We start from the raw sequence: 15028 nt of genomic DNA, 5'->3' as shown, positions 1-15028 counted from the left end.
GAAGATAGAGAAATTGGACAGCAAGATTTAAGAAAAATCTACAAGATAATCACGGGGGAGGGGGGGCGCAGGGGGAAGGTTTTGATGGATCTGTATAGTTACATTCTCTCTGCTACAGAAATATTGAGGTGATGGAAGTAAATAACAACCTGCCAGGCGTAACACACATAGAAATAAGGCAGAAATCTGTCTCAGCATAAAGTAATTAGCAGCAACCAGCTAAACTACAGCTAAGCCAGGGGTCTTCAAATTTGGCCCTTTCATGATTTGTGGACCTCAACTCCCAGAATTCCTCAGCAAGGCACGCTGGCTGAGGAATTCTGGCAATTGAAGTCCACAAGTCATAAAAGGGCTGAGTTTGAAGATCCCTGAGCTAAGCTAAACAAACACTAAATAAGTGTATTAACATGTTTCCTGAAAGTGGATGGCTTTGATATCTTGAATTCCCACACATTCGTCACACAATACACACCTGCCTGCATGTAATCAGTGGCAATGGTATGGAATAAAAGACTTGGAGCATCACAGTGGTTTGTAAAACAGGTATTAAGGGAAGTATGTTCTCCTATGGGTTACTTTCTTATATCCCTAGAATTAATGGAAAACATATGGACTGCTAACTCAATTAACAAAGTTTGCATTACATCTTCAGCATGAAAAGTAGAATAAAATATCCTATGGTTGTTGATGATATTGTGATTATTAGCATTATTGGCACTTAAAGTGATGAAATTGTGAGTTCCAACTGATCAGTCAATGCTCTTTTCTAAGATAGCCAAGCTATTTCCATTCTGTTCTGCTTTTCCATTTCTCTCCCCAGCCTCACATGCCCAACAGTAACTCAGCAATTCCTCTTACTGTTTTTTTTGCCTTCAGTGATTCTTTATTTTTTTTCTTAATTTATGCAAATACTGATAATTTATTTATGTATAGGTAATTCTATTTTAATCCCAGATAGTGCTGACTACTGCCATTAACAATAATAGATACCTGGATAAAGAGGACATGGGCCATTCTTTACTCCGAAGTTTCTGTAACTAGGTTTTGCTACCTTTATTTTCATTCAAAGCAGTTGAGTCCACTGAAAATAAACTAGGCTACTTTTAAACTAAAATAATGTCGGAAGAGTTTCAACACTACATTACAGCTGTCTATAGCTTGATCATTTAAAAAAGAGAAAGAGAAAACCTCCACTGGCTTCTTGCACATTGCTCCAAAAGAAGAGAATTTACGTAGGTCATGGTTAAAATGGGCCCTTGGTGCTCTCTGAGCTTGTTTGTTTACTTGCAAGTGTTTCATTACCCAACGAGGCAACATCACCATTGCTGGTGAATGTAGCTTTGTTCCTTGCTTGTATACAGTAGCATGCCCTGTATCTACATTGCATGTACCTTGAATCTGCCCAGAAAAATTCCTTGACTCAGTGAACCCAGATTAAAATAGAAGTCCAGTATTTCTATTAAATCATTTTATATTATTATTCCAGCTGGAATAATAATTAACTATAATAGTCCGCAGTTATTTAAGTCTGACCTAAACATCCCTTAAGGGTAGAAGAGAATATAACTCTCATATATCGTCAACATATTTTATACAATACATTATGGTAACTTGGTAGTTGATATGTTACTAGATATGGAAGATACAAACTGAACAATATAACTTTTCAATTAATTTGCTGTGTAATCATAGTACTTAGGGTAGCATCTAGTCACAAGCTAATTAGGACTTATGGGACAGGTAATCAGTATTTTTTGTAGTTTAAACTGCATTATGTACAGAAACATAGGTTCCTCATGTTAATTACATGGTACAATGAACATGTAAGGGATTTAAAAAGGAATCCTCAGTGGCTTGTGCTTTTACACACAATTTAATTATGCATACATTAATCATGATCCTACATTAATGACAAACTCAGGTGCTGAATTACAATGATGAAATAAGTAGCTAAAATTGGTCTCCTGAAAAAACAAGCATATATTGGTATTCTCAGGGGAACTCTTAAGATTTAAAGAATTGGTGTGGGGGAGGAACTTTACAGAAGAAAAGAACCGAGGTTAGTGACAATTAAGCAAACTCAGTGGCTACAGAATGCTAGGTCCCTGTTATGAATGTAAAAACTGAAATATAAGGTGTAGTGAGAATAGAATTGAAGACTTCTGGAACAAAGGGAAATTGTTTAGTAGTCTAACTGTTGCTTTCTTGCTTTTTGTAATCAGCTTTTGCACCAGAGAAACTTTATGCAAGTGTGGGAAACATGTACATGGATGGGATAAACTGAAGGAGGGAATAAGGGAGTGTACAGCAATGATTGATGTCTTCCTTATGATGTAATGGCTCTGTTGTCTGATTTTCATTGGCTAACAAAGTTTATAAAGCAATGCTACCAACTTTCTAAGGCGTGGCACTTCTGGACGTAACTCTGCCAGCGTTCCAGATCGTTGGCCACCCAACTGCTTAATTTGATCAAATAAAGTGCTGCTTGATCAAGAAGTCTCCGCTTGGGTTATCTGGTTAGATTGATATGGTATCTCAAGTTCAAGTAAGGGACTGGGACCTTACAGAATATTCCAAAGAAGTGTGGTGGTCCTCTTGTAGATGTTTCATTACCAGACTAAGTAACATTATAACTGCAGGGGAGAACTGTTTATATATAGCAGCTTGCCTGTCAGGGGTTGTTGGTTTTTTTTTGGAGGGGGGGGAGGTGGTTCTTGATTAGGGTACTTTTTTTGGCTGTTTATCTGATGCTGTTTCCTGCTTATCTGGCTGTTGGATGGAGTGTGGCCTAGGTGCTTTATTTCCTTCCTAGGGTTTTAACTGTATTTTTCAAAGGGATGCTCGCCTAATTTTACTGGGAGAAAACAAATTACCAGAAATTGGTAAAAAATATATTTTTGCTTATAGGAATTTGAATTGGACTAAATGCTAACCACACAATAAATCACTTTTTGACAGAAAACAACCAAATGGTTTGGACTCTAGAACATTGATAATGGGCAGATCTGCATTTTCTCATTGGCCCATCACCAGCAAAGATCAAGATCATTCTCAGAACACAGGAAAGGACAATATCCTTCGGCTCCCACTCACTGCCCATTGAAAACTCATCCTGCATCCTTGTTTTTCATCCAGAGCCTCCTACGCTCTTCAGAGTGAAGAGTCTGCAAGGCTTTGTTCCAATCTGAAGGCCATCCCAGTTCTGATTGTCTGCAGTGCCTGGCACCTCCTCCCCTCCAGGAGCTGGTCATGGCTCTGGGCAGTCATTTGCTGCTGGGCTTATAGATACAAAACCTTGTGGTCATTCCAACAATGGTTAAAGAAGTATCTCACCCCAAATTGTTCATTCCCCATTCAAACCATGAAGTGTTTCAGTGAACACAGTTTCAGTGTCTGCCTAGCCTAAGTAAAGTGATTTATTTGATTTGATTTTCAACTCCTGGCTCTCGGTGCTGCAAACCTTGTTTTCCCTTAAAAATACCTTTAAATTATAATATAGGAAGACTGTTTCCTTCCACTTCTTCCTTCTTACAAAGTTTGTCTGCCGAGGACAGTAGGAATGGAAGAGCAACCTGCTTCTGTTGCTTTACTTTACTTTAGCACCAAAACCACAGTGGTATGGAAGGGGAAGGGGAAGGAGGCAGGACTTGTGTTAAAGGAGATAATGTGAGGAAAGACGTTTCTCACAAACATGCAAGAAAGCAAAAGAAATGCCCAGGCAAACTCTATAACAAGGAAGAATTCCAGAAAGAGAGCTTTTTCTGTTGTGTACCCCAAGCTTTAGAACATAATGCCCCTGGAAATCAGATTGGTCCTGACCTGTCAGGCTTCTGTAAGTCCTTAAACACTTGGTTCTGCCACTGGGTCTGAGGGGCAAGAGGTTGGGTTGAGCCCATAAATTGGTTATGTTAATTGTTTTTGACGAATCTATTTTTACCATGACTGCTTTTTGATGTTTGTTTTTTTTATTTGTTTTATTTTTGCCTTTCTGTTATTTATTTTTGAACACTGTTAGCCGTTCATTTGAGATAGGTAGCCATTACACTGAATTATACTGTAATTACATTGAACTAATAAATAAATAAAATGATAAAACTCATCAAAACACTGGCTACGGCCCTTAAATGTCCATGACTACAAAATGGCCAGCAAAAAGTCCCTCAGTATGTAATGGCAGGAGAAAAAGATACAGAGTTTAAAGCAAAACAGTTAGCTGTTCATTTGAGATAGGTAGCCATTACACTGAATTACATTGTAATTACATTGAACTAATAAATAAATAAAATGATAAAACTCATCAAAACACTGGCTACGGCCCTTAAATGTCCATGACTACAAAATGGCCAGCAAAAAGTCCCTCAGTATGTAATGGCGGGAGAAAGAGATACAGAGTTTAAAGCATAAGCAACCATATTTAGAGTAAGACTATAAGAAATGAAGAAATATTAAGAAATTAATATTGGTTTGGAGATGAGTGAGTGGGGATGGGTAGGTGAGTACGATATTAGATACATGAGACTAAACCTTTAAACAAAGAGGTGACTTCACTTTTTTGATGCTTAAATCTTACAACTCAAAAATGCTGATGTATTTTGGAAAAAGTAGGCAAAGAGGCAATAACACAATTCAAACTTATTTAATGCTCAATAAGTTCATCTTATAAAAAGTGAACTTGTGAGGAAAAAAATTAAGAAACAGCAGGAAGAATAGCTTTAAGTCTTATACAGGAAGAGAGAAAATAAATGCTTGTGCTTTTAGATTTTATCTTCCCCAGAGTAAGATGTATGGCAGCTACTGCAGAGAAAGCAATCAGATTCCCACTTCAGTCCTTACTAGTTCATGCCTAGAAGTGCAACTTGCTCACTGGTGCTTCCTCCTGCTCCTGCCATCCTAGCAGAAGGTCATTTGCCAAATAACAAAGAAGAAAACATTGCTGGGAACACTTGGAGAGAAGTGGAGGAAAAGGTTGACACATTAAGGATTGGATTCTGGAAATCGGTTAGATCTGAGAAAGCCAAGTCCCAAAGTCAAAATCAATATTAAATGGATTCTAATAAACCAGTTCTCATCAAGGATGAGTCAAAAGAATTTGTATGGCATTAACAGGAAAGGCCTTTGGAACAAATGCTCAGGAAATACTGTAAGTTCTTCTCTTAAATTTTGTTATCATTTCTTATGTATATATTATTATGGCCAAATTTTCCCACTAGTTAGATGTTTCTGGTTTGGAAATATGTATGAAAGGCATGCAAAATATTCAACATATGAGTGATAATGCATTGCTGCCCTCATCCTTTGGTCATCATGTGATGGTATAGCCAACAGAATCCAACCCCCCCACCCCTACATTGCTTTCTTAATCAATTTCTGACATTACAACATAATTTCTGCAACTGGGTCTATCAGAAGCCTTTGCAAACAGAAACAGTCTTACTATAGCCAACTCTGCTCCATCCAATCTAATTCATTACTGAGTTTCCAGCAAGGTTCCCTTTCAACTCTCTCCAAATCCACAGGCCAGCATTTGCTAGTATTATTTCATCGAACTGTTTCACTCATCTAATCCACAGTGCAAATCAAAGAAATCAAATGGCTACTTGGTGTGCTGCCAATCTATCCATTCCTTCTAAGACTCATCCATATGGAAGTTAACACTTCAGAGCAAAGTTGGACACTGCTATGTAGCTACCTGTCCATTTGTTCTGCAAGCAGCATCTACCTTGCAAAGTTGGATTTTGCTTGATCAAAATAAATCAGGTAGCAGAATCTGGAAAATGTCACTAAAGCAAAATAATGTCCAGGAATATAAGGACAATTTTCAGAACTTGCCGTAAGTCTGTTCCCAATTCTGAAAAAGGTATATTGATTATAATACTGTAGGTTTGTAGCTTTGCATGCTTAATGCTATATATTATATACATATTCATTAGTAAGCATATAAAATTCCACTTCATATACTTTTATCAAAAAAAAGTAAAATTAAGTGGGCTTACAATTCTCAAGAATTATATAAACAGTTATAACACATAATTTGAAGCAGAAGAAGGAAAGAAAGATCTTTTGAATGCAGTTTAATGAATTGCTACTTGGGTGAAATAAAAGATCACTTGCTTTCTTGTAAAGGAAGTATAGGGAAACATTGACATGTCATTTTCTCAATATCAGAGTTTCCCAGAACTCTCAAGTATGTGTCAAAATAAATTTATTTTGCTAATGCCATCAAAGTTAGATGCCAACTGATAACACATTTTTAGAATCAATGCATGCAGAACTGTCTAAATTCCTTACAGAGGTCCATGCATAAGGGAAAAGGTGAGGTTCCATTACTTCCCTGACATTTTGTACCTCTTGCTAATAGCACCATTACTGTAACCCAATGTACAAGAGGCCATCAATGCATTTTCCTGACTGGCACCATTATTTCCACTGGGAAGGGAAGGCCAGTTTGCACGACATGATTAAAGCCTTTATGTAGAAGAATGTATATACTGTACAGTGTCATAAATCTTAGCAAGAGGCTGTCAAGTAAAATTGAAACCACTTATCTGACCTATCCTCCCTCAACACATACATGCTACTTAGGCTTCAATTGGTACACTCAAGATTCTGCAATTCATAATTTCTTTTAGAACAGAATGGGTCCATGTGGTATAACAAGAAAATGGCAAAATGAACTGAATACAGAGTTTTCTTCTCCAAAAGAAGATGAATTAAAACACATACTATTCACGCACATACATTTGCTGTGTAATTTGATCAATATGATCAACAGCAAATATACAAAATACAAAATGTCCACAGATAATGAAAATCTATAAGGGAAGTAGAATAAAGATAATCACTGATGGCAGAGACAGAATAGATTCTTCCTCAGAATGAAATTGATGGTGCTCATCCTTTAAAGGTAATTGGCAGGAAATTTAAATCCCAGATTTACAACTTCAAGCTATACTTTCTTCATATGTATGCATTGTATGTGGAACTCATTGCAACCTGAGAATGAAAATATTGCAATGATTATAGTAAATTGTCTATGCAATTATCATCTACATGCTTCTTCCTAGGATACAAAGCTATATATTCCTACTCCTGTTAGATTATCAAAATTTACAGAGAACCCAAATCATTATTTCCAATTACAGAGATAACATTTCTCTTAATGATATACACTGTAACTCATGATTTTAACAACTAAACTGTAGTCTGAAGTGATATACTCCATTTTATTGCCTCATTCCCAAACCATTCTGTTAGAAATATAAACCTATCTTTATATTCACATGATTCACATGAATAGTCCCTGACTGCATTTCTCACTGTGAAATGGTCAGCATTTCCAGGCCCACAGCTATGTAAGGTGACAGACTTGGCAACCATTTGCATCACTAAGAAAACAAGCATTCCTGTAATATATAGTTGTGAAGACAGCTACACAACCTTACAGTTTAATTATCTTCTTCAGAAATATTTCTTTCCTAGATCATTCACATCAACAGCTCAACACAAATAAGTACTGGTAAGAGCAGCCCCATCTATTTAATGCTGCCCAGACTCTTTTGTGGTAAATAGAAATGGAGCTCTTGATTGCACTCTTGCCCTCAAGCGTGGTGTGGCTTCTCAGATACAATAGCAAATAGACATCTTGATTGTTTACTTGGACAAAAGCTGCTAGGTGGTTATCTCAGAACCTCCCTCATTTCAGACCTTAATCCAAAAGATGGGATAGTGGAAACCAGTTGGATACCACTGGGTGGGGGGACTTTTAAGAGTAAAGCCACTCAAAGTAGAACACTGGAGCTAATCCCTCAGAAAGGCAGTGAGCTCCCATTCATTGAGTGTGATCAAGCAATGGAAGGACATCTGGCAGAGTTTGGACTTGATGGTCTATGTACTAAATGGACCCTTCTTACTTCATTAAGTAAGTTTGTGAAGAAAAGTTGACATCCCCTGCGCCACTAAAAAGTCCATCCCATCTGCCTTGTCTCTCATTCTAAATTCGTTTCCAGAACATTGGGAAAATTTATAGTAATGCTAAAATGAGAGATCAAAACTATCAAAAAATTGATGCTTGGCTGTCCCAGGTTTCCCTTCTCACGATATTAATTAGAGAGAGGAATGACAATAAGTAGCACATGGCCAGATCAAGACCTACCTATAGCCAGGAAAATATACAGAAATCAAATTCTATATTCATTCATTCATTCTTGGTATGACTGATGCTGATTAAATGTCTCCCACAGGCTCTATGTAAAAAGGACCAACTTACAGTCCCTATGCCAAGTTAAAGTTTTATTCTCCCTATCATTTCCCCACATTCATTTATTTAAATAATGTTTTAATTTTAAAGGATCATCCTCAGAATATTTTCTCATCTCCAAACCCTGAAACCATTTTCTAGCTTTCGTTTCCAGAAGATAAAAGGTAAAAGGAATTACTGCTAAACTGCAGTGGATTCTGTAATGAAAAGACTAAGTTCATGAGCTGCCTTCATGAGGGGGGAAAAAAAGTACTCAAACGGAAAACTATGCAAGCAGATTTTCTTGTCATTTCCCCCATCTACCCACATTTACACTAAAAATGTTTCTGTTTACCTTTATTTACTTATTCAATTTGTTACGCACTGCAATGCAATGACTCTTGGAAGATTACACGTCTCCCAATTGAGGAAAGCATAAGTAGCGTATACACAGGCTGAATTGAGAAAAAAGAAGGACTTCATTGGGCATTAATTATACTTAAAGGTAAAAGGTAAAGGTTCCCCCGCACATGCGTGCTAGTCGTTTCCGACTCTAGGGGCCGGTGCTCATCTCCGTTTCAAAGCCGAAGAGCCAGCGCTTGTCCGAGGACATCTCCATGGTCACGCCAAAGGCGCACGGAACGCTGTTACTTTCCCACCGTAGTGGTCCCTATTTTTCTACTTGCATTTTTACGTGCTTTCGAACTGCTAGGTTGGCAGAAGCTGGGACGAGTAACAGGTGCTCACTCTGTTACGCAGCACTCGGGATTCGACCCGCCAAACTGCCGACCTTCAGATTGACAAGCTCAGCGTCCTAACCCACTGAGCCACCGCGTCTATAATTTAAATACATCCAATAGACATAAATATACCATCTGCATGAATTCTTGTCTTTTGCACTGAACTTGTCAGAATGGCACTGAAACTACCACGGGGTTTTTTTGGACAAAAGTGGATCTTTTTTTAAAAAAATACTTGTATGTTACACAATACATATATGTGTACACATAGACTTCCTACAGCAGTCCAAATATGGACCAAAGGGAGGAAAGACAGAGAAGTATGAGCAATATTTATATTTCTTACAGATATTAATGGTATGTAGGAATGACACATCAATTGATGAACTCCATGTTATTCAAAATAATGACACACAAATCAGAAATAGTTATTTTAATTATTTTAATTCTTCCATAAGGACCAAAGAGGCAACATGATTTGTTTTTAAAAAAACAACATCCTGGCAATATGCAAGTAGTATCCAAGTGCTAGTCCATATTCCAATAAAGCTTATCATCTTCCTGTTTCAACTAGCTAATAGCCCATTGCCTCAAGAGCATGAGTAGATACCATAATAACTCAGGAAAAAAAACTGTGATTGAGATCTCTGATTTCAGCTACAGAGGCAGGAAGTAGCATCATTTATAAGAAAGGAGATTGCAAAAATAAAGAGACAACAGAAAGCAATTAAATACAGCAGGTCTCATTCATATTTATTAAAGCATGGTTAACCATAGTTAAGAATTAGTTCCTTTGCTGTGCATTAGATCTGCTATTCAGTTGGAAAGCATTTAAAATTATATATTGCCTCTGCCTGGCCTAAGGTTTTTTTTTTCACTTAAATGTACACAATATCACAAATTTAATTTTAAGCTGTTTGAATCAGTCTATAAAAAAGATTTGATTATACCTGAGTGTTCTGGCCCCAGTTTTTCCATATCTCAGTAATCTTGGAGGTAATTGGCTGATTAGGTCCCTCACACTCCATCTCTGCCTCAGTTTCCATGGTAATGTTACAGGAGCTATTATAGATGAGAACTTCATCTCTTTCCACTTTAGGGCTGAAACGAGAAGGGAGGTTAAATGGGGTGTCATCAATCTTAATGAAATGCAATTATTTTTACTCTTATTAATCATCGCAAGCCATTAGCTTGTGGCAACTCCAGACCACCATTTGTCAAACTTTGCAAATTTCTGTAATTTTGTTTCCATTCTTTTATTGTTTATTTGTTTTGCTTCCCCCCCCACACACACATACACCTTTATCTGCAAACCTTTCCAACAAAAAAATACACATAGGAAACATTTCTTAGAGATACTATTCTGCCATCCTCTCAAAATGACACACATACACATTCACTTCTAGGGCAGAAAACGAAAGAGAATAGACACTGCTTGAGTCAAAGATGGAAGTAAATCCCAAGTAGCTCTTTTTTCTTACTCACACTTAATCCTGGGGAATGAATAACTTGCAACTCCCTTAGGGCAAGTGCAGAAATTGGAAAACCATATAACTGGCTAACTGGTCCCTAATTCCAACTGTGAAAAAATGAGCTCATTTAGGGTTCTAATTCCTGCTACCCAGCTGATAGCAATGATGCTTTCATGCTAGCACTGGAACATTAACTTAGTAAATTAATTAAACTTACTTAACAGCCCAGGCTAAGCAGATTCGATATATGTGCCAGTTAGTTTAGTGGGGCCCCTTTCTGTACAGTCTCTGTTCACATTAGGAAGTGGTAGATGGAGTGAGAGATACTCAAAATTATCAGGGGGAAAACAAATAAAGGGTCATTCTTAATTAGCTCTGCTTGTTGACAGCTGCCTGCTAGGGTGGTGAGCGTTTAAGATTCTAATATCTACGTCCATATACTGAACAATGATTAGCATGCGTTCCAAATGCCTTAACAAATTTCAAGTTTACTAATCCTTAAGACTGTGTGAAAGGCAGTTAGAATTTCGGTGCTGAAAGTTTGGCCTTTCCTATCATCACTGAAACCCAGCAGCACATTTCCTCATTAGACTTGCCAACTTCTTTTTACTCCTGTGACTTAAGATGTCACTATGAAAAGATGAATCCCCATCCCCACAAGCCATGTTTGTATCCAAAAAGAGAGAGAGAGAAAGAGAGAGAGAATAGTTGCATGATTGCCTTCAGCAATAATTATTGTCTCAGTCATCAGAGGAGCTAATCAAACTGTTTATTAAATCACTCTGCAAGCTGGCCACAGGACTGTTACATTCTCACTTCTTGGCTACTCTTTTTAAAATCTTAACACCCCAGGAATTAGCAGGAAATGTACTAAAATCTGGCCTGTATCCTGACTACCCAAATTATTACAGATATTAAGAAAAGACATCCTTTGCTACCTAATGCAACCCATCCTTTTTTCTTTTTTCACTAACAAGTTAATCCCAATCAAGTTAGATATGCTTATAAACAAATTCATTGGGGGCAAGGGGTGGAGTGTGTGTGGACAATTTTGGAAATTGTAGAAAAATTGCAAAACAAAAAGTATCAGTAACAAGATTTCAGCATGGCAGACAGCACAGATTAGAACTTACTACACAGGAGATGTCAGGTACACCTTAATTATTGTATATCAGATTGCCATTCAAAATAGAGGAGTGTTACACAATTGCAAGCTGAATGGTGATAACCTTCAGTAATGTAGCCACTTCCTTAAACGTCAGGCCAATGTATATACAATTAAGGAACTGACACCTAGTTATTCAGATGGCACAGTGATTTGTTGCCATGAGCCCTAGCAGTGATGGAGTATCTTGAGAGTTGAAGTCCAACATTTGAAGGGCCACTGGTTGTCTAACTGCCTTAAAATCTGTAATGAATCTGTTTGCCAGCATTAGCTAGATCAATGCTTCATAGAATTACTGATATTGCATTTTTATCTAGTAAATCAACATAATTGATTTATATATCTGTATGTCATAATCCCTAATCTTTTTCCTGCTGCAGCATTCCATAGATTCTGCTTTGGACTGGGCACTATATATTTTGAAAGAAATGTGTAAGATTCCAGCTAGAGTTAAAAAAAAGCTATTTCTAACCTGAGAAGGAGGCCAAAATAATGGACATGGGATGAGTTGATAGAGGTCTTGTTAGATCTTAAAGAGGAATAAGCCAAATCGTCACAAAAGAATAGGAATGGGGTGGCCGCTGTAACAACATCAGCATTTGCTTTGATTTGGATGTCACACTGGATCACTGCTGCACCAGCTGCTTTGCAGTCTTCGCCATTCTCTTCTGCAGAATAGGTCAGAGCACAGAGAACCGCTAGAGAAGCTGAAAAATAGGGGTTGGGGAATGAGAAGACATCAAGAATTAGAGAAATATAGAAGGAAGTCGCCTTTTCCCAATTCCCTTGTTGATTATTTGCAACAGCAGTGGCATGAATTTCATGCTATGATGTTCCTGAAAGGCACAAGAAGGCCACCACATTTTTTTGCCCCTGGGTTATCATGCCCTTAACTCTTTCACTACCACCCTTAGTTTTCAGCAGTTATTGAGACTTGATAAAATGTTTATTGTATTTCCAAAGTTAATACACTTTGGAAGTTCAACATAAAAAAGGGAAATAACAACAAAGACAAAATATGCTTTAAAATATATACTGTACATATACTGTCCCCCCCAGTTGAATACTGATATATACAGTATATTTTTAAAAAATTAAAGTTGCAAAAAAAAAAGAAAAAGGTTTACAATTTATAAACTTCTACAGCTCTATTTGCCCAGGTAATTTGACCTACCATCTATTTACAGGTTTTTTAAAAAAAACAGTTAACAGGTAAATCCAACAACAAAACTAAATTTTAAATGCCTTTGTTAACAATCCATTATTGTATTTCACACACAGAAAGTCCCCAATGACTTCTAATCCACCATAAACCACTGCAGTCATTTTCTCTCATTTGTCCAGGATCAAATGTCTTTGATTGATTCTTAATAATAAAGTTTTTCCTTAAAATTATAATTGGGATCTTTCCCAATAATTGCATTTTATTCTCCAAAATCATGGTTCTTTGTTGTGAATATCTCTGCAGCATTTTTTGTTCAGAAGTTTTTTGTGCAAGTTGAACCACAACATCTCTTAACAGTTGTGTTTTGATTGAATATAATAAATCTATATTTCACAATCTCCATCAGTTTTCTTAAGAGAGTTCAATTCATCACTGATCCATGCTGCCTCTCTCTAAGCCTTTTAAGTTCATGCCCCTTTCAGCCTTCTCCAAAGAGCCTGCAATTCTCAAGCAAAGCTCCTTCACTTTTAATTCTCTCAGCAACAAATTGACTTCCAATCCACCCAATTGCAAGTCTGATTTACCTGTACCTGGGTATCATCCTTAGGTTGATTTATGACTGTTGTTAAATCATCAAATCTTTTATTTAAATTTTCATTCAGAGCTTGTCAGTTGAAAAGCATTTTTTTCCAAAGGCTTCCAAGAAGACTTTGACATTACAGGGAGTGCAGAATTATTAGGCAAGTTGTATTTTTGAGGATTAATTTTATTATTGAACAACAACCATGTTCTCAATGAACCCAAAAAACTCATTAATATCAAAGCTGAATATTTTTGGAAGTAGTTTTTAGTTTGTTTTTAGTTATAGCTATTTTAGGGGGATATCTGTGTGTGCAGGTGACTATTACTGTGCATAATTATTAGGCAACTTAACAAAAAACAAATATATACCCATTTCAATTATTTATTTTTACCAGTGAAACCAATATAACATCTCAACATTCACAAATATACATTTCTGACATTCAAAAACATAACAAAAACAAATCAGTGACCAATATAGCCACCTTTCTTTGCAAGGACACTCAAAAGCCTGCCATCCATGGATTCTGTCAGTGTTTTGATCTGTTCACCATCAACATTGCGTGCAGCAGCAACCACAGCCTCCCAGACACTGTTCAGAGAGGTGTACTGTTTTCCCTCCTTGTAAATCTCACATTTGATGATGGACCACAGGTTCTCAATGGGGTTCAGATCAGGTGAACAAGGAGGCCATGTCATTAGATTTCCTTCTTTTATACCCTTTCTTGCCAGCCACGCTGTGGAGTACTTGGACGCGTGTGATGGAGCATTGTCCTGCATGAAAATCATGTTTTTCTTGAAGGATGCAGACTTCTTCCTGTACCACTGCTTGAAGAAGGTGTCTTCCAGAAACTGGCAGTAGGACTGGGAGTTGAGCTTGACTCCATCCTCAACCCGAAAAGGCCCCACAAGCTCATCTTTGATGATACCAGCCCAAACCAGTACTCCACCTCCACCTTGCTGGCGTCTGAGTCGGACTGGAGCTCTCTGCCCTTTACCAATCCAGCCACGGGCCCATCCATCTGGCCCATCAAGACTCACTCTCATTTCATCAGTCCATAAAACCTTAGAAAAATCAGTCTTGAGATATTTCTTGGCCCAGTCTTGACGTTTCAGCTTGTGTGTCTTGTTCAGTGGTGGTCGTCTTTCAGCCTTTCTTACCTTGGCCATGTCTCTGAGTATTGCACACCTTGTGCTTTTGGGCACTCCAGTGATGTTGCAGCTCTGAAATATGGCCAAACTGGTGGCAAGTGGCATCTTGGCAGCTGCACGCTTGACTTTTCTCAGTTCATGGGCAGTTATTTTGCGCCTTGGTTTCTCCACACGCTTCTTGCGACCCTGTTGACTATTTTGAATGAAACGCTTGATTGTTCGATGATCACGCTTCAGAAGCTTTGCAATTTTAAGAGTGCTGCATCCCTCTGCAAGATATCTCACTATTTTTGACTTTTCTGAGCCTGTCAAGTCCTTCTTTTGACCCATTTTGCCAAAGGAAAGGAAGTTGCCTAATAATTATGCACACCTGATACAGGGTGTTGATGTCATTAGACCACACCCCTTCTCATTACAGAGATGCACATCACCTAATATGCTTAATTGGTAGTAGGCTTTCGAGCCTATACAGCTTGGAGTAAGACAACATGCATAAAGAGGATGATGTGGTCAAAA

At 37.6% G+C, this 15028-nt stretch overlaps 1 protein-coding gene and 1 long non-coding RNA gene across 2 annotated transcripts in view; both read right to left on the bottom strand.

The window, feature by feature from the left end:
• Nucleotides 1-15028, bottom strand: part of LOC310632646 — a 1302393-nt gene that overhangs the window by 258288 nt on the left and 1029077 nt on the right. The gene's annotated exons all lie outside the window — the stretch shown is intronic.
• The window catches only part of PKHD1 (PKHD1 ciliary IPT domain containing fibrocystin/polyductin), a gene marked incomplete at both ends in the record, with an annotated part of 193424 nt that overhangs the window by 118854 nt on the left and 59542 nt on the right, over nt 1-15028 (bottom strand). Inside the window, 2 exons of the mRNA XM_083349752.1 lie at nt 9927-10077; nt 12086-12320. Coding sequence (XP_083205878.1) covers nt 9927-10077; nt 12086-12320 — 386 coding nt within the window. The remainder of the gene's footprint in view (nt 1-9926; nt 10078-12085; nt 12321-15028) is intronic.

The sequence above is a fragment of the Vipera ursinii genome, assembly GCF_947247035.1.
Source record: "Vipera ursinii genome assembly, chromosome: 1".
NCBI classification, from domain to species: domain Eukaryota; kingdom Metazoa; phylum Chordata; class Lepidosauria; order Squamata; family Viperidae; genus Vipera; species Vipera ursinii.
This window is presented reverse-complemented; position numbering and strand designations above follow the sequence as displayed.